This window comes from Trichinella spiralis (genome assembly GCF_000181795.1).
Source record: "Trichinella spiralis strain ISS 195 chromosome Unknown Scfld2, whole genome shotgun sequence".
In the NCBI taxonomy this organism is placed as follows: domain Eukaryota; kingdom Metazoa; phylum Nematoda; class Enoplea; order Trichinellida; family Trichinellidae; genus Trichinella; species Trichinella spiralis.
The window spans coordinates 6,243,678-6,267,775 of NW_003526941.1; the positions used below are offsets into that span (position 1 = coordinate 6,243,678).

The 24,098-nt window shown below is 36.2% G+C and overlaps 5 protein-coding genes across 5 annotated transcripts; 1 reads left to right on the plus strand and 4 right to left on the minus strand.

The window, feature by feature from the left end:
* Positions 1 to 2,570: 2,570 nt before the first annotated feature.
* Positions 2,571 to 4,201, minus strand: Tsp_06000 (conserved hypothetical protein). The gene is made up of 6 exons (XM_003380227.1): positions 4,126 to 4,201; positions 3,865 to 3,984; positions 3,434 to 3,527; positions 3,376 to 3,388; positions 3,101 to 3,130; positions 2,571 to 2,768 (listed from the first exon to the last, which is right to left on the minus strand). The coding sequence occupies exons 1-6, from the start codon at positions 4,199 to 4,201 to the stop codon at positions 2,571 to 2,573; spliced, it is 531 nt and encodes a 176-aa protein (XP_003380275.1).
* A 700-nt stretch (positions 4,202 to 4,901) lies between these two features.
* Tsp_05999 (conserved hypothetical protein) lies at positions 4,902 to 5,318 on the minus strand. The gene has a single exon (XM_003380228.1). The coding sequence runs from the start codon at positions 5,316 to 5,318 to the stop codon at positions 4,902 to 4,904; it is 417 nt and encodes a 138-aa protein (XP_003380276.1).
* A 17-nt stretch (positions 5,319 to 5,335) lies between these two features.
* On the plus strand, positions 5,336 to 13,770 carry Tsp_05998 (hypothetical protein). The gene is made up of 18 exons (XM_003380229.1): positions 5,336 to 5,363; positions 5,531 to 5,668; positions 5,755 to 5,841; positions 6,596 to 6,716; positions 6,792 to 7,156; positions 7,220 to 7,394; positions 7,462 to 7,621; positions 7,741 to 7,953; positions 8,022 to 8,639; positions 8,824 to 9,105; positions 9,208 to 9,619; positions 9,681 to 10,102; positions 10,168 to 10,432; positions 10,539 to 10,704; positions 10,757 to 10,930; positions 11,024 to 11,309; positions 11,542 to 11,731; positions 11,801 to 13,770. Exons 1-18 carry the CDS (start codon positions 5,336 to 5,338, stop codon positions 13,768 to 13,770), a joined length of 6,072 nt encoding a protein of 2,023 aa, XP_003380277.1.
* A 1,011-nt stretch (positions 13,771 to 14,781) lies between these two features.
* On the minus strand, positions 14,782 to 15,929 carry Tsp_05997 (hypothetical protein). Its single transcript, XM_003380230.1, has 4 exons — positions 15,913 to 15,929; positions 15,606 to 15,738; positions 15,343 to 15,441; positions 14,782 to 14,994 (listed from the first exon to the last, which is right to left on the minus strand). The coding sequence occupies exons 1-4, from the start codon at positions 15,927 to 15,929 to the stop codon at positions 14,782 to 14,784; spliced, it is 462 nt and encodes a 153-aa protein (XP_003380278.1).
* Positions 15,930 to 18,003: 2,074 nt separating this feature from the next.
* On the minus strand, positions 18,004 to 23,790 carry Tsp_05996 (zinc finger protein). The gene is made up of 28 exons (XM_003380231.1): positions 23,629 to 23,790; positions 23,334 to 23,506; positions 23,207 to 23,285; positions 22,962 to 23,129; positions 22,887 to 22,927; positions 22,673 to 22,757; positions 22,460 to 22,578; positions 22,125 to 22,402; positions 21,941 to 22,077; positions 21,728 to 21,826; positions 21,601 to 21,654; positions 21,196 to 21,258; positions 21,061 to 21,147; positions 20,926 to 21,006; positions 20,771 to 20,830; positions 20,616 to 20,708; positions 20,492 to 20,554; positions 20,326 to 20,436; positions 20,155 to 20,232; positions 19,972 to 20,067; positions 19,850 to 19,924; positions 19,736 to 19,795; positions 19,585 to 19,659; positions 19,307 to 19,453; positions 19,128 to 19,237; positions 18,999 to 19,107; positions 18,601 to 18,733; positions 18,004 to 18,422 (listed from the first exon to the last, which is right to left on the minus strand). Exons 1-28 carry the CDS (start codon positions 23,788 to 23,790, stop codon positions 18,004 to 18,006), a joined length of 3,255 nt encoding a protein of 1,084 aa, XP_003380279.1.
* Between the last annotated feature and the right edge of the window lie 308 nt (positions 23,791 to 24,098).

Here is a 24,098-nt window from a genome sequence, read left to right on the forward strand (position 1 = left end):
ACTTTGCTGAGCGGTTTCAATTAATTTCAAACATAGACAGTTCAACACAGATCAACAAGATAGTGTCAATAATTCGGCTGCACAGTTGGGTATGGAAGAATGCCACCCCTTCTACATAAAAAATACAAAAACACAACAATAAAAGGATGACACGTCAAATTGCAACTGACATCCCGCACTGATTGTTCCCAGAACTGAAATATTCAGTTTCGATCAGCCAATCGTTCGAAAATAAATGACCAGTAAAAACTTTGCTTTCTAATAAATATTTCAATATTGATGTAAATTTAAAACAAGACCAAAACATTCCCATTCGTCATCACTCTAACAACCAAATACCGTATCATCAAATATTAACTAAAATTTTATTTTTCAAATCAACAAAATATTTTTTGTTACCTTTCCCATAAATTTACTTAAAATTTTCCTTTTTCTCTCACACACACATAGGCTATCTATCAATAACGATGATAATAATAACAATTGTGTGTCATCTATATATACATTGGTAACGTAACAACGACGTAACGTCCCTTTCTGTCAACTAATTACTGTGCGCGTAAAAAATTCAATATTCATGATTTATCGTATTTATAATTTCCATTTCAAATTCATTGGAAAGGAAAGTAAAATGTGATTAATAAAAATATTTCTTCGCAGTTGTATTGAATTTTCTGATCAAATAAAATTATTTAAACTTCCAGACTGCTAAAATAATGCTTTTACGAATCATACAAGATACTTTTGTGCCAACTGCAAATTATCCATACAATCAAAATGTCGTTTGCCTTTTGCTCTTGAAAATATTAGCATAACACTGCATATCATTTGTTTACAGAGTGGAGAAAAAGATGAAGATAGAAAGATACGGAAAGGAAAGATACAATGTATATATATATATATATATATATATGTAAATTAGTCCCCCCGCTTGCATAAACTGTCTGTGTGTAACATGGATAGCTCGGTTTCCGTTGAAAAGTTCACAATTAAACAATAACGGTAGTGCATGTAGGATGACTGACAATAAATAAATGATAGAACAAGAAAGTAATCTTTTATGAAAAAATAAATTAGTATAGAATTTAAAATACACCCTTTAAATTCAAATTAAAAAAAACTTTTTCTTACCCAATAATGATGAGCAGAATAGGCTATATTTGGCCAGGGCATTGTTGTGCGAGACGTGCATGACCAAAGCAATGGATTCGGTATCAGCAGAGACGGTTGTACTTGCAACGGGCCATCTGAAGGACGGCCGATACGTGATGTCATGACTGACAACCTGAAATCAATTCATTTAGCCATTAAAAAAAGTTAATAATATAATAATAGAAGACCGCGACAGATGAATGGTGAAAAATAAAACAGAAATAAATGGAAGGCACAGATTTGAAAAGATGAAAAGCTGACGGCGGAAATGCATGATATATTAATAGATGCTGCTGCCCTTTATTACTACTGTTACGACCTGCAAGTGACAAGTTAAAAAGAAAAAGTAATAATAAAACAGACGACAATCCATCCAATGACGACCAAACAGTCCAGTTAACATTGGCATAAAGAGGCTAGACGAGGCTAGGTTAGGTTAGGCTGGGCTGGGCTAGTAGTCTAGGTAAAATTTCTACCGGCGTCCATTTATATCTTCACAATCTTCTTCAGTTTGATAGTAATCAACACTGGAGTAGAATTTTGGTAAAACAAATTCCATCAGCATATATCAACGTATATATAACGGTTGGAATGTGGTCGCCATACGAGCTGCTATTCGTTTTCCGACTGACCTGTTGTCATCAATTAGTTCGAGGGCCAAATTGGAAAAAGTACCAACTCAGAGAGGTTTATCATCATCTTTCCATTCGGGGAGGTCTTCTGGCCGAGGAAATTAAGGTCGACGATAAGAAGCAGCAGTAAGATAGCTCAGCGTGGCACAGTGCAGAGCAGATGATGAGTAGCAAGCTTATCGACAAAATAAAGAAAAAAAAACGACAAGCTGCCAAGAATCGACCGGACGGTCGAGTGGATGATGATGATGATGAACGTTCTGCTAACTCATGCAAATCCAAGCACCTGCCCGGAGGCCAACTGGCGACCCAACTCACTACAATGGACAAGATTGCGCGTATCAGCCGACCTGGACAATGGTCAGTCATTTGAACGGTGCTAGTCAAATTGAAAAAGCAAACCAACGAGTTGCGCTGCACTACAACGTGCAGCTGTACTGACCATTGTGAATCGCATCCATTGTTGTCGATCTTTTCCACTCAACTAAATCTGGATACAACCAACACGCATATCGCCACGTGATGGGTTCATTTTTGGAAGATCAGTCGCAATTGATGTTTGGTGCAACAGAAAATTAGAGAAAAAAAACTTCCCTATTTTCTTTTCGAAACAACACCTGCTACTACACTACAGTAACAGTAAAGCGTAAATTCTGGAAAAACCATTTTCAATAAGTCGCCCAACTGAAATTCAAATATGCAACCATAAGCAAGAAGAAAAAACAAGAAAACCCTGTTCTAATGTTCAAATTATAAGTCAAAGTTGACAATATTTTCAAATTGAAGTTAGCTACAACGGATAAAATTTTTAAATGATCTTCCGCCTGTGTCGAGTGACGCTAAATTGTGCATAATCTGATGTTGGGGTCTGCCAGTGAAACATCTGCCATCAGTCAACGGCAATGGCATATATCCTCCTCCTCCTTCTGCAGGGAAAAACATTGCCACCTCGGCGGTGTCGTATTTCGCTGAACAACTGCTGTTCTGCATGGATAAATTGTCCATTTTGAAAAGCTTCAACACCATTTGACAACAGAACGGAAAAGCTAGCTGATCAATGACCAAAATTGAAATTGTTGCAGTTGCAATTTTCAAAATTCAGAAACAAAGAAGAAAAAAGAAATCAAACACCTGTTTCATTTCTTATTATTACTTTTTCAAATCAATAATATTTCTGTAGGAATAAATTTTCCATAAAAATGTTTCAATTTTAAATTAATAATTTCGAAAAACATATCATTTTCAGTGCTTATCATCCAAAAATACGCAAATAAGTTAAACACGTATACTGATCTCATTTTTTAAAATAAACTAACTTTCTTACGTTTTATGCTGCGGTGAATTATCTACAAATGAATACAAAAAATACTCGAACATGCACGTTGAAATATTAAAATTCAATACATGAACTAATTGGTATGTGATAAGTATGACGACAATTCACAGTGGACACTGATTATGATCAGAAGAGAAAAGTTGCCAAAATGATGAAAATGAACAATGGCTGTAAGCGAGACCCTAAGACTATTCAAATATGCTCTAAACGAGTATTTCTAGATCATTTCAACCAGACTAATAATCTAAAACTTACGTCGCAATGGAATCTTCAAGAAGACAGAAAGAATGAATAATCTCTCTCTTCACCTAACCTGTAGTAATATTTTCTCATCTCGCTCTTCTTCAGCTTCTTTCCACATTCATTCGTTACAAAATCTCGAGAATTTCTGAACCGATATTTCATAACTAAAAAACAAAGAAAGAAATACTGACTAGTGAGTGATATAATATTACATATTCCAAATGAACAGAAAAGCTGAACGATGCAACTCATCCAATGTGTGCGTTCAATGATCAAACGTCAAATCACATTTCATATGACTTACAATTTCATCAACTTTTAATAATAATAACTGTATACTACAAACTGTACATTTTTTCTGTTCACATTACAAGAGTGCACATCTGAAGGGTAAAAAACTGAAAACTTCCTCAATTTAGCAAATAATAATAAGCGTATCTTGACGATTTTTCACTTTTGGTCAATCACGGCAAAATTATATAAAACGAAAAAGCAAAAAACTGCCTTTCACTACTTGCAATATTATAACGGCAAACAAATGAAAATTGTACAACCAACAAACACTAAGCAAGCTATTATCTACTAGTGATGATGATTCACATAATACAACCACCAATAATTCTGAAAGCAATGTAATAATTGATATTTTAAAAAACAAAAACAAAATCTTTCCATCCTGATGATGATCATAATAATAAATAAACAAATATACAAATAAGAAGCATTTCAAAATGATGATATTTTAAACCTGTTCGAAACAACCGGACAGAAACAAGGCTGAAAAGCGACCAGCGTTTAGAGGAAAAGAAGCGCAGACAAGAATGCCATAAACCAGCATCGAATGTTGAAGGCCGTAACAAAAATGGGTTAGCCGAGTGATTTCCACACCGCTGGAATAGCAAAACGGCGGCACGTTCAAAGTCAATACATCCCGTTATTTATTTATTTATTTCATTTGTTTACTGCGCGCTATGCCACTAAAGCCACTAGTTGCTACCCATTAAACAACAACAAAAATAAATTTAAAAAAATCAACTTCACATAAAGAACAAGCAAGCAGTGTTCGATGAAAATGAATTTCAAAAAATCAATTTGTCCATTTTGTCTATTCTTATACAAATTTCAATTCACCCAAAGAAAGGCATATTTCAACGTTTCATATATTTTTTCCGTTTCAGTACATATGTATATACAAAAAAAACCTAATTTACAATTAAAAATTTTTTTATCCATTATTTTTACAAGTGTTCAACTGATGCTCAGTTCAGTTGAAATGGTGGACAAGCAAAAAAGATTACTGTAAATTACTGTATAATTTAAATAGTGTAATTCAAGTTCATATTTGAAATATGTTTTTCCTTCTTTTTCGAAATGACCGTTGCTCGTGAGCAATAAAATGAAATAAAAATGAATCATTCAGCTCCACTGAAACAGCAGTCAACGTGACCAGCTGTCATTGCAAAAATGACAATGAAATCAACAAATTAATTAATAATAAATTGGTAAAAACAAAAGTTGCTGCACCAACAAAGAGTTGGTTACGTTCCAATGTCGATTTGTCTGTCACACAGCACTTTGATAGTTGAGTCGGATGCAAATTTCAACAAATGATGAAAATTGAAGCCCAACCATTCAATGTCGTATGGCACAGCGTGGGGTGAAATTGGACGATTGTGTTTACGGCTTGAACATTTTAAGCCGCTTGTTGCTTTTACGTGTTCGACAGCCGCCGGTTGCTGAACGTCGTCGGTCAGTTTTTGTTCTATTAGTCGCCAAGCAACCGAACAGGACAAACAGCACGCACAAACATGCATCCATCCGTATCTGACTGCCTGACGCTTGACATCGACCAGCCACCAGCCTGACGACGCGCATATTTGGTCAATGCTAAAGCAGAACAGTCGAACGAACGTGAGAGTGCGCTTAATTTGCCCTGCTGCATCGACATTGCGCATGATTCTTCACCAAATTCATGCACTGTTCTTGTATTACAATTCAAAGTAAGTTTCATAAGATTTTTTTTGAAAATGTTCTTCCCCGCATCCTCATCGAAGAAAGAAAGAAAATATGCAAATGTGAAGACAAACAATTACACAAACCAACTACAACAGAAACAACAACATATTTTCCGTTTTGTTCAGTTATTATTATTTTTTCTAATTTTTAGTAATTCTGTACATTGTGCATTGGATTTGCGCCTGCTGTGCACAAAAAGCTGATAAAAGCCATCCGTATGAAACAAATCATCATTACTACACCTATGCAAAATATCCCGCTAATCAACATGGTTCCAATAACTCATTTGGTAAGTGGGACCAAACTTTTCCTTCTGACAATGTGCAGCAAGCAACATAAGATGTGTCAAGAATTTTTCTTTTTTTTCTTTTCTAGAAAATGTGAATCCAATAGTTTTCAACGTAGAACAAACGCTGCGTATGATCGTGTCTTCCAATGAACATGTGGATTACATTTTTAAAGGTTTGAAGTCGATTTTTCACAAAAGTATTCCTAAAGCGGATGTATTTGTCAGGAACCATTTTTTTCAACAATTTTCAATTGGACGTTGCAATAGTTTGCAATGGAAACAAGACGATCATTTGTGAAACAATATACGGACAAGATAAACACATCAAATACGGTATAATAATTTTTTCAGTATTCTCTTTTTGGTTCTTTGAAATGAATTTTTCATTATCATTCAATTATCATTCATTCAGTCATTCATCCATCCATCCATCCATGGTTTTTATTTATCCAATAGATTCACAATATGCACTTGTGCATAAATGATCGATAGATATGCTTCATTATTTAAAGTGCAAAATATTTCACCAACAATAGCAACAGTTTGTTTTATATAAACACATTGTTGAGAACAATAATGAAGCTTAAAATAGATAAATTTATTGATTTGGCTATTTCAAACCACGACGGATTCATGTTGCAATAATGACATCAGAAATTAATGATCACTTTGACGCTGACAATTTTCATTCAATTGGAAGAACAACTTTAATCAATCAGTTTCACCTATGACTTGTTGCATATTGCTGTGATGATGTTCAAATGCGGACAATTATAATGTAGGCATAGTAAAAATCATAATAATAATACAGTTGCTACCGTGTAGTTCTTTTCATTTCATCTTTCCTAATTCGTCAACCACATTCATTACTCTAATCTATTTTCCATTTTTTTGCAATATAAATAATAATGGAGATATTTTTTGCAGAGGTCCAACTTTCATATCCAACGTCAGCTACGGATGCTATTATTGGCAAGCAGTTGAACAAGAATGACCAACAATTAATAGCTTTGATCAAGCGAAAGACTGACGCAAAAATTACCGAAAAGTGGACAAGTTTCACGTAAGAATATACAATAATAATCATCATCATCATAATAATAATAAGCAGAAAAACTTTCAGCTGTTCAATAGACGACGTTGTATTTGCAAATATTTTTACCAAATTCGGACGTTTGCATGTCAGTTGTATACAAAATTCCTCTTTTCTATTCGAAAATACATGGACTGGCAATAACAGGCTGTCAGTAAAACTTTCTCAATTCAACAATGAACACGATCAGCAGACGACGACGACGACGACAGTTGCAGACATTACACAGACCACTGTGTATCACTGCTCCTGTGATGAAGATATGGCCGCGGTGAACAACAATCCACCACTTAGACGCACAACAATCGACACTTTCAAAGACGACTATTCATGGTTGTCATTGTATCAAGCAAATCATACTAGCATTATTCTGTCGTACGTTGGTTCCTACGAAGGTATGGTGTTGCTGTTGCTGTTGTTGCTTTGATTACAAAAAAAAATTATCGTTCCTATTTAAGCTGAATGTGCATGTCGCGTAAGGCAACGAAGAAGAAGAAAACCCACGAATTCCCACGAAGCAGCACCTATTATCGAAGAGAAAGGAATTGCCGTGTACAATTTTTATCCCCAATCCGTAGCCGCTGGTTCAGCTAAGCAAGAATACATCTTCGCTTACGGAGAAGGATTCAACAGGTGAAAGGGCAAAAAGTGAATTGAAATGAAGGAAAAAAAATCAATCTAACTTACGTGTGAATTTCAGATCAGCAAAGGTGTCCTGCCATTTCGGCGACGAAGTCATTCCTGGTGAAGTCCGGTCTTCCACTTTGCTTGCATGTCCAGTTCCGTATCGTCCACCCGGGGATGTACAACTGAGACTATGCCACGGTGATCAGTTCTTCCCGATGGGAGATGGAACAGTGGTCAGTTGATCAGGCAGTCGGCACTGGACTGTTGTGAAATTTTTTCTTTAACTTATTGTTAAAACCTGAAAAATAAATCTCTTTTATATTTATTTATATTTATGTATATATATATACAGAATCGAGTATCGTTCTATCGACCCTGCAGTACCGTGGGATGCAACTCAATCGGTGGTATATGTTTTCAAGGAAAATGCTACTGTAATGAACAATATCAAGGTGTCGCTTGTGATCAATTCAAAGTGCTCACCTCCTTTCCAATTTACCTGTGCGATCCAAGAAAATTAACCGCAACCGAAGGTGTACCCTATCAAGCAGATGTATGCGTATCAGTAAGCATATAAATTTTAAATAATTTCTTTACTTTACTGCCACTATTCATTATGGTTCTTCCATTCAGGTTAAAAATCATAAGATAACCTGGAAATTAATCCAAGGACCGGCCAATATGACCATCCATCCCGTAACGGGCAGAATAACTTGGTCATATCCAGTTGGCGCAATGTCACCAATAAAAATAGTGGTCGGCGCACGCACTGCCGACATGGCTTCATTCTTGGCCAGTACCCTGATCGTTTTGGTCTCCTATGAACCGTACATTGTAAAAGTGGTGCGCAATGATACAGCAACGGTCAGCATAATTGGACAAACAAATTACGTTGCAATTCCAAGCCGAGCACCGTTTTCTGTACCTGTACGAATGGTAGTTTTCAAAGACAGGCAACCTTACTATGAATGGCAAGTTTGGACAGATGGAAATGGTCATTTCGAAACAGTCTACATAGAAAACTACCAAGATTACGGTGTATTTTCAGTTTTGGCCATTCATCCTGGCAAAACGCTCCTGCTGAACGTCTACTCTCCGTATTTCACCGATCCTCGTGTTTCTTGGTGCGTTTATTATGTTCAATTAATCGGACCTTCCAAAGTGACCAACTGTAACGTCAATCAGCAGTGCAGAGCTGAAATTGTGATCAAAACTACGCCAACCCATGAACTGACCAACTTCACACTCGCAGTAGGTGTTGTATGAAAACTTCTAAAACCCAAAGCTAAAATATATATATATTTCTTTTCAATTTGAGCGAAGCAAAAAATTAAAATACACCAACACAAACAAAGTGCACATGTAATTCAGTTAGTGATTACTAGAGATGGATAAAAGAAAAATATTGCTAGATTTCAAATGCTTTCCATCTTAGATTTCAAATGACCAAACGAATCCAAATGCACCCGAACTAGTCAACGCACCTTCGATTATGCACATACCGAAAAAGTCCGTCTTATCAATACCGTTGGTGTTCGTTTTTCGTGAACCACTGGAAGGAAACGTTCGACTCGTAGCAAGAGCAGATGGCAAGCCAACAGTTGCCAAATTGGACATTCCTTTCAAAGTGATGTCACAAAGTGTCCACGTCCATATCAAGCCCACGTCGTTGCACTTCTTGAGTTGCAATGGAATGTTCGGCAATATAAGAAATTCGGTAAGAGAATAAACTGAAACTGAAATTTTGATTAATTAAATTTTTACAATCAAGAACTATATTCCATACAACCTACTATATTTAAAAAGTCAATATATTTAGATTCAAATCTACAATTATGGACTAGTACCAATAACTAACCTGGAACTTTCCTGCGCCAGTGACCAATGTCCGGTGTTCATTTCGTCAATAGTACTGGAAAATCAACTGCCGGAACAACAATCCGACATGCTGCTTCCGGGACAGTCAGCTTGCTTGAACTTTGAAGTTTCAAGTTCAAAAAAAGATTCCAACATTACCACCGATGTTCACCTGTTGCACAACATCAACTTGAGAAAGGATATTCCACTGATCATTGTATCTTTGCCGGAGCCTTGCTGGACGTTGAAAGTTGTTGTGTACAGTTTCGAAGTGTTCGCCAGCGATGCAATGTTGAAAACTGCCATCGATACGGTAATCGAAGTGAAAAATGTCCAGCTGCAGTACAACGACGTCCAAGAAGCCAATAGTGACGGTAAAATTTTCGCAATCTTTTTTGCAACAACTTCCAAGTTTGAAGATGATAAATTTTTAAGGAAACCAATTTTCGCTTCCTTCACCAGGAGAATACGTGGTTCAAATAAGCAAACTTGGCTACGATGCGCTGAGACAAGTGGTCAGTGTACGATTTGCCCGAGCGGAAGCGATTTTCATGTTTCGCCAAAGATCTCCTGAAATATTGCTCAGTCGAAAATGGAACAGTCCAGATTATAAATTTTCCATCGAACAAAAAAATAATGTAAATTTTCTATTTCATCCGTCCGTACTGGATAGTATAGGATATATTTGGCTTTCTTTTTCGTTCCAGCTTATCCTGATGGAACCACCATTGTTCACGATGAACATGGACCAGCCGAAAACTTCAGTAACGGTCAGGCTGAAAAATCAAGCACACGTAACTTTGGAAAATATCTATTTCGACGAGAAAAATATTGAAACGGTTTTACAAATTCCATCGGTAATATTTCGGCAAGAAAAATGAATAAATAAATAAATAAATATTAGAGTATTTTCCATTTGCAGACAACAGTTGTAGCTTTCCTCAACCCTCATCAAGCGACAGCCGTTGAATTGAAGCTCAATTTCAATTATACAAGCGACGAATTTCTGCTCCAAATGCAGCAGTGCAATCTACTTTGCCTACCACTGCGATACGAATTTACCGTTGACAATCAGCTCATTCAGATGGAAGAGTGTTTTCTGTTGCAATTCAGCCAACCGTCTGTTGAAGATCCAACCGTGTGCAGAGGTTTCTCACAGTCCCATATTAGAAGTGCAGTAGTTGTTCGTATGTTGTTTCAAAATTTGCATTTTAGTCGAACTGACACACCAAATGCCCGTACAAATTCCGTTGACCATCAGAAATGAGCTGCCCTGTTCGTGCGGCTATGTAGCCGTGTCCGAATGTCTGTCGTTGTACAGCACCACTGGTTCTTGTGGTGAAGCGGTGGAAATGATCACGTCGATCCCCGGTTTGGGAATGATTTTAGAAATGCTTCAACTGATCAACGCCTGCTCCAGATCGTACATTGATTTGGATCTTGTCGACCGTGTTATCAAGTAAAAAGTGAACAACTTAACTGTTCGATCGTTCATACAACCTGTATTACAGCTGCGTCATGTCATCGGGATACAATTGCTTGAACACAGAAAATACAATACAGGCTGACAATAATTCCGATATTTACAATCAATTCAATGATCAAAGTATCAGTCCGAAGAAGGATTTCTTCTCCGCTTACGCCAGATTCTTCTCACTGATGCGTACAATTCTATCCATGCCTCGGTATGTGAACATTTCGCTCTCAATACAACCCCTCAAAACAGTTTATCATGCATGAATAAAAATTAATTGCCTCTCTTTTTTTTTCTTCTCAAGTTTGTACTGGTCAGATAGCCACTGGTTTTCAATGTTCAAAAAATTCATCAGCGAAACGTCAGAAAATGAAGAATCTTTATCCGTTCGAGAATTGAAAGCACTGAGTGAAACCGTGGGCAATTTCCAACAAAGCTACCAGCTCGGTCAGGCGTTGAAATTGTGGAATACGACGGCCGGACTGTTGAGAACTGGAAAATCGCTTCCCGCTGCACCGTACTCTTTTCCCTGGAACGAGATGATTCTGTTCGCTAATTTGAAAGATGCTCTACAAAAGCTTGCCACAAAGGTAACTCGACCAAAATTTCCAATGCTCATTTGTTGAACTGTTCGTTTTGTTTCATTCGAAAAAAATAGCTGAACGCGAAAAATGCATTCGAACTGCTCGATCAGTCGTTGGTCACTTTGTCGAAATCAGAAAATGCTACCAGAAAAAAAGTACAGGACAAAAAATACACATACATCCCAACCGTAGAAGAAAAAAATGAGCTACGATCTTTTGTATATGATTTTGTTTGCAGAGTTTGGCCGCGTGTTTGGTCGGTGGTTTGAGCTTCTCGACCGTCAGCATGTATGAAAATGACGATGCCGCCGTGCAGTTGACAATTCAAAATTTGAATCCCAACAAATTGGAAAACGTGACCGTCAAATTGATACTGATGTCCGTGGGATCGATGGACAACGTGGACAACAACGTCAACATGCAACTCGGTAACTAGCACAGTAGATAGATAATTTGTTCATCCGATCTGTTCAGTCAGCATTTGTCTCTTTTTCAAGGCAATGCTACAGCTTTCGGTTTCGACCATTCCAACAATATCGGTCCGAATGATCAAACGGCCAGCATTTTTTGGCCAATCAAAGCGGTCGCTTCGAAACGTCTACTGGGCGTGGCAAAAGTTCGCGCCACGGCCGAGGTACAATTCCAACTGGCCGGCTCTGGGTTCGCAGCTGAATTCAATTCACCGTTGCTAACTGTTCGACCGAAAATCGCTTTGCTCGTCAATCAAATCGTCCAACTGACCACCGCCCCAGGGCCGAGTGTGATCATAGCGATCAACAACATCGGCTACAGCGCCGTGGAAGAGCTGCGCTTGGAAAACGTGCGTCCGTTGTTCGGTAGTCAAGATCCAGAAGAACAATTGACAAAGCCGTTCGTTCGCAAAGCACTGCTCGACCAGACCAACTTGCAGCCCCAGTGGAACCAGAGGATCAGAAACATCCGGCCAGGCCAAGTGGTTCATCTCATCTACTTTCTCGATCCGTCCCGACAATGGACATTTGACCGTTTCACTTATGAAATTTTGGTCAACGGCAACACCATACCGGCAGTAGAGAGTCGACGGTTTTTCGCTTTGCATTATTTCCACGAAAATGACCACCACCAGCATCAACAAATCAGTGCAGCGTTGCTGACCGACGACGACAGGTCGTCCGCAGAAGTGCCGAAATATTTTTACATTTTCGCCAACGGTCAACTGCTACCGGTGATCAACGTCCAGCCGGTGACGACGAACTACTGCATGCAAAGTGTCGACCACTGCTTGCTGGAGGCGAACGTCACCGGCTCCGGAGCCGGGGTACTGTACGGCAGGTTGGAGTTGCCGTTCAAATTGAACGCCAACATGAGCCTGGTATCGGCGACGGTGAACCAAGTCTGCACCGGGCCGTGGCACGTCTGGACAACGGACCTGAGCCCACAGAGCACGCTCCTCCACTTCGCCTTGCCCAACTGGTCCGGCTCCGACGTGACCAAGCTGACGTTGGTGTTCGGGCTTCCGTCCCGCGAGCCGATCTACTTCTTGCACGATCAGTACAATCAGACGTTGGACCGATGCACGCCGGTCGGTTCGACAATTTTCCAACTGCTCGCCTTGTGCGTCAATCATTCCAACGAAGCGGCCAAAGTGACCTACTCCCTGAAAGACACGTACGGCGTGTTGTCCATCGATCCGCTGACCGCTGAAATTAAACTCCGTCGCCCACTGACGGACATTGGTCAGGTGAATGAGATGAGCATCCAAGTGACAGCGAGCAGTCCAACTCAGACAGTGCCGACCGCGTCGACTATGCTCCATTTGTTCATTGTCGACAATATCACAACCAGCCATCGCAATTTCACAACAACAGTCGGTACAGTATGCATCACCGAAGAAGAACCGCCCCAACAACCGACCATCACAGTCGACCAAACTCAACTACCCGAACCAGAGCCCGAAGTCGACTGGACAAGCGTGGAAGGGAATTCGACCACGACCGTCGTCATAACTGACGAACAAGAAGCACTCCTCCAACCGACCGAATATACGACACACAGTGAAAATGAAACCGTCATAACAGCAACAACACTTTCCACATTGTCAACAATGAACCCATTCGACAATTCGAGCTCAAGTTCGCAAAATGGTACTACTGTAAATTATGAATTTCAGTCGACGGAATTTCAAGAGCTACCAACTTCCACAGTCGCCCTGGTCACTGATGAAATTGACCATACTGCTGATTGGACAAATAATATGGAAAACACGACACAAACGGTTGACGAGCAGAACAACGAAACCGAAACAGGCTTGATCAGTGAAACGTTGGTCATTGTCACCAATACAGCCCCGACGTCGGATCTGATCAAAACCACAACCAATTCGGACAATCAGATGACTTTGGACGAGATAATCAGCTTAGCGTGCAAATTGCGCACTTCAAAATCTCTCTGGGCTATTATTTGCGATTTGGGTAGAATTAAAACTTAATAAAATCAAGAAGTGGAAAGAGAAAAAAGAAGAAATAGAAAAAATGCATGCACGGAAAATATCGCCCTTCAAATATTTGTCACTTACCGTCGAAACAAGTCCGTATAGGAATGTTGACTGAACTTGATTAGAATAATTTCAAATCAAAAGAAAAACAACGCGGTCTTCTCATCGGTGACGTGACAACGCAGAAGAACTACCGCCAGTAGGAATACTGTAGATATGTTCAAGTCCAAATCACAAACTCACTTTTATGTGTGCCAATAAAAATAATACTGTTTTCATTTATCAATTGAATGTTGCTTTCGTTTAAATGACTTTTAAAATTATTTTTTTACCATAATCGACATGATCAAATTTAGAGAGCATTTTTTTAATTTGCAATTTTTAAGAACAAAATCAGTCTAATTTTATGATCACTATGATTTTTATACAACTTTTACAACATAGTTGTGCAAGTCTGCCCTATGCAGGCAGTTATGGACGAAAGTGTCGATTCGTTCCCCGCAGTTAATCAAAGTAGGAGTATAAAATTTACCTAGAGAAAGACATGAAAGAAAATAACTTATTCAATTAGTATTTAAAAGGTTAAAATAAAAATTGAATCTTGCTTACGACAATGTAAGATAAACCGTTTATTGACAATTCGCTTATTAGCTTATTGAAATTGGGCATGTAATAATCTGCATTAATTACATTATTAACTGACCATTTATTTGGTTGGTTTCATGTGTCGCATTAGTGTTTTCCACTGATTCTGCTGAACACACCCTTACCTACCTAATTTTATCCGTACTTAACTTATTGAAATAGAAAATCTATTTCATGTTGAAATTTTACAAAAGAATAATAAATGTTGTGCACGGATGTGTGAAACGATGAAATAAAAGAGAAAGACGTGATAAATAAAATCGGTTTTAATGCTCGTTTGCCGTGCGTGATGTTACGCACAAATTCCCAGCAGAATATTTCCAATCGACCAAGCTGACTGAGCTTTTCTTTTCTTTTCCTCTACCCAAGACCATTTCCTGTTTGACCCTGCGTTCCAAGCTTAACTGACTGAATATGTTTTGCAAGCAATGTTGTCAATTTTCGAAGCCTACATATGAATCGATCGTTAACAAATAAGACAGACATATAGATAGATGATAAGTAGATAAATAGACAGATGCATGCGTTGAGCCTTGATTTTGAGGCAACAGCCAGCCTGCATGGCAGTGACAGCTTGAATTGAAAAAAAAGCTATCAACTTAAAAAATTAACCGCATACTTGTATATATATATATATATATATATATATATATATATACTCACACATCCATTAGATTTCAATAATTTGTCAATTGCAATTGAAAAAAGACATTTATCAGTGTAAAGTTGAAACAAATCTGCAATAGGCAAGCGTCATCAAGTAGAATTTACAATGATGACAACAAAGGATGTGCCGGCTTAATGAAGCCGTTTTCAAAATTGACCAGAGGAAAAATCAAATTACAACACCACGCCTTCTAATGGTCATTTCAGTTCCACTTCAACAACATTTATCATACAATCATCGTAAGTCGAACAAACGAGCACCATTTGTCGAAATTTGTCACCCCACTGAGCATGTGGATCGGAGATGTCGTAAAATTTGCACTGCAAATCTTGCGTCACACTTCCAAAAACACCCTTCAAGTGGACAAATGTTACCATAAATTAATTGTTAATTTGCATGAATTTAAAAAGAGAATAGTAAATAACAATTAATTTTATTTTTGTTGCTATTTTTACTTTTTTTTCTTCAACATTTGCATCATTTATTTTATTCAAAATAATATATATATACTGCTTACGCGAAGCATAAGTCGAATGTTGCAACGACTGCGGCTTTTGGTTTTCGAAAATCCTGCCGTCGACCAATCCGCCTCAATACCACCATCTGGTTCTAGATGACTGATCAAATTTTCACCATTAATTTCAGCTTCTCTACAAAAGAAATACCAAGCGAAAAAAACAACATGCAAATTCCAAAAAAAAAATATATACAACAAAGTATATTTAAAAATTAATTTGAAAAAAGAGACAACAATTTCCACTGTTCATCATGTTTAATTTAGAAAAAGCTAAAAAATCGAAATTTTTACTCATTCGGGATTTCACAGATTATTAGCAGACATTCGTGATAATGTATTTATTTTCCTTTTGTGCGATGAAATTGCACTGCGAAAAGCGTGTTTCAAAATATTCAATGATTGAATTCCACAAAACAAGCCTTTTTATCATTTCTTCTATCACCATTCTCACTCAAACTTTTATTAACTGTTTAATGTGAAATGGTGCAATAATTGAATTTCAAAGAATGAAAACAATCCCATGCAAATTGCTAATTTTCCAAGTTATTTTGCCAAGTGCACCATTTTTATGAAGATTAAAAAAATATACATATATATGTATACGTATTGAAAAAGAGAAATAAAATAAAAATCAAATGATAAAAAGAGGGAAATATTCAACGTATTACAGCAGAATTATCAGTGCATAATAAAGTGAAAATCATTAGCACGCACAATATCCGCAGTAGTGCCTGAAAGGGAAATTTTTCAATCAGTCAATTAACACTCACTTCATTTATTCGAAAAATTGAAGCAGATTCATAATGCCTAGTTATTAATGGAAAAGTTTTCGAATATTATTCATATTCATACAACAACTCTCGCTTTCTTTCCCTGACCACCACCATCGTCTGATCTATTTTTCAACATGAATGCGTGCATTTTTTTCCTGTTGCAAACAGAGCTTATTTTATTAATTTAAGCAGCTTCAATTTTCATTTCACTGGAAAAATATAATAAATGAAATTGAAGTTTCAGATAAAAAAGGAAAAAAGTATATATAATTTTTTTCATTCAATCGTTCAAAGAAACGCTTGCAAGCCACGCTAAGCCAAGCCAAGCCAAGCAGCAGTAGCAGCACATCAGCATCAGCATCATCAGCTATATGTTTGCGCTACAGCTGCAAATTTTCAAAACGTCAACTGTGTTGTGAGAACTGAACGTTTGTTTACATGCACTAGCTGGCAGTGTAAATAGAGATACAGGTAATAAGTCAGTCAGTTATACTACTGCTATAACTAACTTACTAACCAAGTATGTTACTAGACTACTAGTAGTATGATGAATATTATATTAATTTTATCAAATAACAGAGAGAGAGAGAATGGAAATAATATTGAAATGAAAAAAGAAAAATGTTTTTTTTTTGAAAGAAAAAACTTACTCAAATTCCATTGGTGGACTTGAAGTGACGCCAATTCGATATGTAGTATCACGGTAAAGCTTCAACGTTTTTGTCGACATGTTGAAACGTCTGCCGTCGACTTTGAATGTAGTTTCGGCATTTTCCGGTTTCAAGCAACAAAACCGAATGTGAACTTCAAACCTGGACGGTGGTTTCATTATTATTCTTCTTCTTAGAATATTTTTCAAAACTGAAACAACAAAACCATAAATCCAGAAGAAGCAGAAAATGCAGAGAAAAAAAACTCAAAATGTGAGAATGTAAAAATTGTCAGAAAATAAATAAATAAATAAATAATAAATTGTATGAAGATGTGCAGGAATGACGTCCTAGGCAAGCAAACACACACACACACACCCAAGCAGGAGTCGTGCTTCACCAGCTAACAACTACTGAACATCGATCGCTCTCGCTCTCTCTCTCTCCAATTCCAATTCAAACTGCCATAATCATCTGCCACAAATCAAACAAATCGCGCTCGATTACGGCAAATCATTGACCAACCAACCCGCCAGCTTGGCTCCACCATGCTTGTTGAATGGGAGGAGAAGCAGAGTGGAAGAAAGCAGCAACGTTTCCATTGTCATCGTATCCATCTCAACCGACCGACCAAATTATACAAACTGACTGACTCCACCACACCCAAATACACAGCTTCAATCACTGCAAGCAAAATAAGAAAATATACATAAAACGTCACCATTTTCTCCTTCTTTTTTTCTTCTTATAAATTTCCACTTCTTTTTTCCATCCATCCTTTTCTTGTTCACAAATTGAACACAATACTCCATTATCATACAGTATGTTGTATTTATTTCTTGAAACTGTAAAAAAATTAAACAGGCAGTAGTAAAATCGCTAAAGCTCGACAAATCCACAACTACATCATATGTTGCATATGTATAGATTAGAAATTATAAATCGAATTATTAATATATTTTTTTAAAACAAATTTCACAACTCTTCTTCTTCTTCACAATGAAGTCTCACATGCTCCATATAATTGACACTCAATACAACCTGAGAACAAATGTGACACAAGTCGACCGATTGGAATCGAACTTGCAAATCTTCTCCACAATTGACACAATGCGTTATATAGCAGCGGAGCAACTTTTTCTGCATATCTACATTTGGCATCAGGCTGATCATCTCAGGAAAAACAGACAAGAACAACCCCTCGCCGAGCTGATGCATCATCTCGGAAAAGAAATCCCCGGCTAGCATTTTTCCTTCTTGGAAACTGTTGAGCAAATTTTCAAAACTGGCCAATTCATTATCCGACATGCTAGCAACAAGCCGACCACGCAAATTCGCAGATTGTTCTTCATACTGTGACAGTTTCAAAAACTCTCCGCTCTTCCACTTTTTACCTGAAACAAAATTTACAACTGTAACAATATAATATTTCTGTTCTGTGCATATATATATATATATATATATATATATATATATATATATATATATATATATTTCTTTTTTTTTTGATTTTTGCTTTCACTTTTCGATATTTCTGAAACATATAACAACAATAAAAAGCAAAATTTGAACCTGATCTGTTTTCAATATATGGCAAACATTTTTCATAAAATTCCGGATATTTCACGTGGAGAAAAAAGTTGAAACAGTTCGATTTTGCTTCTTTTTTCATTCGCTCTGCGCTATCCCATTTCACTCGACTAGCCTGAAAAGTAAACATCTGTGCCCTTTTATTCAAATATCAAATTTAGCCATTGCCATAATTGTACCCTACCCTGAATGAAAATCACTCGATGATGATGAGAAAACAAAAACAATTTAAAAATCATAAAAGCTTAGAAAATTAATTTTAAAAAATTCGACTCATATCGATTTGACTAAATGAATTGTGAATAAATAAAAAATAGATATATTTAAAAGTATTTATGTATTTATTGTGTTATCAATTTTCAAGGCAAACAAAAAGGAACGTCAACAATTTCGACCAGTATAATGAACCAACCAACAGTAGTAAAATCATCCATCCCAAGAAACATAATTATATTTTCATCACATAAATTAAAAAACAGTGTCCAATTGCTAAAAATAAATGAATATACATAAATAAATATGTATATAGTCGTATCAAATGACACAGCGACTGCGCCTCAGGAGGCGGTGGTGAAGACTTCGGCCAACTTTTGGCCAGCTTCTCGTCATTTTTTTCATTCTGTAAATTTTGTACTTTCAGAAATGCCAATCATTTTGGCCTAAAAAGAGCTCATAAATGCACAAAAACATCGCTTCTGTTCAATTTTCTCTTTTCTGATAAATTATATTTCATTCTACCAATCGTTCTCTTCCTCAACCATGAACAACAACAACAACTACAACACCCATGCACATTTTGCATGTGCGCATTTAAATTTAAATAAAAATCACAATACTGAAAAAGCTTCATTTTTTTCCATTATAAGTTATATGATAAAATTAAATCAATAGTGCCAAAAATGAAATGAAGTTTTTTTATCGTTTGCAATTAAACATTCCATCATAAAAGCACGGTGACTGACTAACCTGTAGATTTGATGATCCTTTTGCACTCTTTTGCGACGATTTACCTTGCACTTGCTTGTGGTCATTGCTGCGTAACTGCAAGAAAAATTCATCAGACAAAAAAATGATCGCTAACAAAATTCATAAAAAACAAAAGAAAGAAAAAACATACACCAGCTTTATCTTTGAATTTTTTACCGTCAATATGAGCACCTGATTTGTTCGCATTTTTCTAAAATACAGTACGTTTTTCACATTGAAAATATTATTGTTAATTTAAACCTACCTGCACCAATTTCATACTGTCATGCTGAGCGTGAAACGGTGATTGAATAACCGTTGTGTCTTCATTCAAAGAAGCCTACAATAATAACTACATGATTGTTGAACATAATTTGAACAAAAAACGCTTAATTTATTCACAACTACATTATAAAAATCCATTACCGTTTGTTGTTTCATTCTTGCTTTAACGTTCTTATTTGTTAATTCATCTACTTTCATCTGCAATAAAATCATGATAATTGAACAATTTAATGAATCAACACAGGAATATATATACATATATAATCAAAAAAAGAACAATTCTACCTGCTGCTGCTCCTTTGCATTCTTCAATTTCGCTGTGGATGAACCATTCTGCACTTTTAATACGGCCGCCGAATAATTCTACACAAATATCATCAAAGAATAAATTGATATATTTTCAAAAATTAAAAAAAATCAATAAATTAAGCAAAATTAATTCAACTTCAAACTAACCGCGCTAGTTTTAGCAGAATATTCAACATTCCCAGCAGTGTGCGCATCCTTACTGCCTGGTAGCGATAGGAATTCCACCATATCTGCATTATTTGGCATCTTCTTCGTTTCCTACATAACTTTTAACATTGAAACAACGCTGTAAATTACTATAATTCAAATTTACGTTCACAGTCACATCAATTTTCACAACATCACGAGACTTAGACTGTAGCTTGCTTTTAAAACCCTGAACAAATACAACAAAGATACAAAAAATAATTTAAATAAACAAAAATAATCTTCTTTACCAATAATGGCATGCCAGTAGTGTTACACATACTGTTTTCATTCACCAATGGTGGAAAGTCAGCATCACGGTTCATCATGGTTAAATTTATTTTCTAAATAAAAATTAAAATAAAGCTGCTTTCAACCGTACAATGATTGATGCTAAAAGACCAACCGCATTTTTCGCTTTTGTTTTACTACTACCTGCTTCATTATGCTTCTCTTCGATAGGTTCCTAATTTCAAAAGTTTTTTTTTAAAAAAAAAACTGCTTTTCCGAATGATGTGAAATGAACAAACGTTCAAATTATAAATTTTCATAAATTATTACCAACAAAAATTTTGTCTTCGATCGAGATTGGTGTGCTTCTGATGGTTGATTTGCTTTTAAATTCTTCAACACTGCCGGTTCCTTAAAATAAATTTAACATAAACGACAAATTTTAATTATTATTTTGCAACTTACCTTCTTCGGTTCTGCCACTTGCTTGGAAAGCTTATTTGTCGAAGACCACTGAATCCATGGTTCACCTCTATTGCACTTCTGAATCAACTGAACCAATTAAAGAGAAGAAATAATTAAAATTATTTCTCAACATACCGAATCTTTTACAGGAAGTTCAGGAAATTCATTTTCATATTGTGATGGTGGTTGTTCTGCTTTCTAAACACAATCATGCGATTCTATTGACACAATTTTGAATTCACAAAAATGTTCATTCAATTACTGCATATTAAGATTTACATTAGATATAACTTTGCTACGGATTCTTATACAACTACCAAGCACCTCAAGAAATGACCCGCCGTTCCCCAGTAATTTTGATGCTTAAACTGTTTCGAGAGCAGAAAGTTCGAGAAACAAATTTCACCTCAAAAAATTCAGCCATTAAGTTGCTTAGCATTTGAATAGGAAGATTTCTCGAAATTTTCCTCTTCTTATGTAAGCTGCATTATTTTACAAAAAGCAAATTGAAATTTCACTTGCACACACTACAGATCTCACCTTTACAAGATCAGACGTGTTACCATTGCGAAACATTTGCTCAGCATCTGCTAACTAAACACAAATAAAAAAAATTCCAAATGTATTTCATCGTTTCAAATTTAATAATCAAGACCACCACAACAACCTCAGAAGAAGTGGAGCATAAATGCTGATTTTCCATCAACTCTGAATTTGCTTTCGCAGCAGCCGATGATGTATGAGAAAGCAATTCAGTTTTTGCGCCCTGAAAGAAATGAATAACATTACACAAATTAACAATAATAATAATAATAATAATAATAATAATAAAAGTGTAAAATAAAGAAAAAGAGAAGATCTGCTTAATTGATTGAAATACCTTGGAAAAGTCACATTTTTTCTTTCCTTTACGTTTATTACCGTTCACTGTAGACCACGGGGACCATTTGTCAGCAGTATCATCTACTACTACTACTGGTGCTATCACAAATTCACAAAAATTAAACTTGCTGTAAACTCAATTTCAAATAAAACAAAAACAATAAAAATTGCAAATAAATAACTACATGAGCTAAATAAATGCCAAAAATTCAAATTCACTTTACCATCACTACTTGAAGATAGAGGTGGAAAATCATCAATAAGTGGAACCACTTCTTTGGACTTTTTCCAATTTTTCGTCACTGCAGTTGAAGAATAATTATTATTCGACTGAACACCACTCGAGGAAGCTATATTGGGATTCAAATTTGGAAAGTCTTCGTTTTCCAAATGAAATGATTGCTGCACTGATGGCTGTTGCTGTATCCCTTTCTGCTTATTTTCGAGCAAAGCTTCCAAACTGAAATTACATTTATGAAAACAACAAGCATATATATATGTAGATAAAAGGGCTAACCGTCTTGAACGGCGCTTACTGCCAGCGTGCCAGTCTTGCTGGAATTCGCCATGCAATTCAAGTAGGTGGCGATTCTCACGAGTGAGATATCTGCCCATCGTTTCGGAATGGTTGGAATTCTAAATTTCCAAATTCAAGAGAAAAAACCAAAGTTAACAATTAATAAAAGTTCTCTACCAAATGACACTGATAGTCAACTTTATTTTCAAACACCACACCGTACGGTGCATTTGCACAATTATCAATTTCACAAAGAAAATGTTCACTTCTAAAATGATCTTTCAACGCATCAAGTGTGCTAAAAGAAAACAATAAATCATCAATTTTCAAAATTTGATAAAAAATAACCTGGCGTTTATTTGTCATTATGAAATAATGAAAAACAGTACTCCTATCACTTACGGGAAGAAATCATTCATGCTGTTACTGGAGCAAAAATGGCAGAAATGGTGGGCAGTGCGACAGTGTCTAAATAAAATTCCAAATTTAATACATCAAAAACGTAGAATAAATATGATGCAAACCGAAACAGCATATCGGCGTCAAAATAACGTTCATCGCAAAACTTGCACAAAGGATGCCCACGTTCACCGAGCTTTTTGTCATCCCCAATACGACGATGCCTTGCCAATGCGGCTCTTGTAAAAAACTGCCTCTCCTCAGAAAATAACTAAACGACAATTATTATTGCAAAATTGGCTACACAGAAAATGCAAAAAAGTTAAAAATCTGTACTGTCAAATTAACAGTACAAATGTCGCAAGGAAATCTTTCGTGCTGATGGCGCATATGTACTTCCAAATGGCGAAACGTTGGAAATACCATTCTGCAAGTAACAACAATTTTTACTCGTTAAAACAAAACTGAATTCTACCTATTTTCGCATATTTGGCAAACATGAGACAACAAATTGTCGGCAAACTGTTTCAGCTCTTGGTTTGTAAAAAAAATCCCTTTTTCCTCATATCTAATTCCAGTAACATGAGGAATATTGAGTACCTCAACAAACTTCGTCTTCTTTTTTCCATCACCAACAAATGCAATGACCTATACAATTTAATAATTAATTCGATTACATTTGCTCAGAAAACAATTTCCAATTGACAACATAAATTGTACGGGAACTCTACATGATAAAGCATGCTTTATTCGCATTTTACACAATTTACCTTTTCCATAACTACACGACAAACTGGACATTCTTTGGAATCGTTTAGCATCATAATGCGAATAACACAAGTCAAGCAGACCGCATGATCACAACTACTGACGCAAAAATATTCCCGCTGCTCGAAGCAAATAATACACTGCAAACCGTCTTCCGCGGACATTTCTAAAGAAGAAAACACACACTGAACGTTACACCTGTATATATGGGGGAAATTTATTGTACTTGATACACATCAGTGTTCTGTAATGAAATGCAGGTATAAATTTTACAAGTTCAAATAATAATAATTATAATAATAATAATGCAAAAGTGATTGAAAATTTTAAGTGCATATGCAAATTACAATTGGCTTTTTTTAATTCGCTGTAAAATTTTACTTATAAAAGAAAAAAATTTTTTAACTTTTATTAAGAGACAATAAAACAAGTTTTCCTCTTTTTCACCTCATACTTTAAAATAAAACTTTAT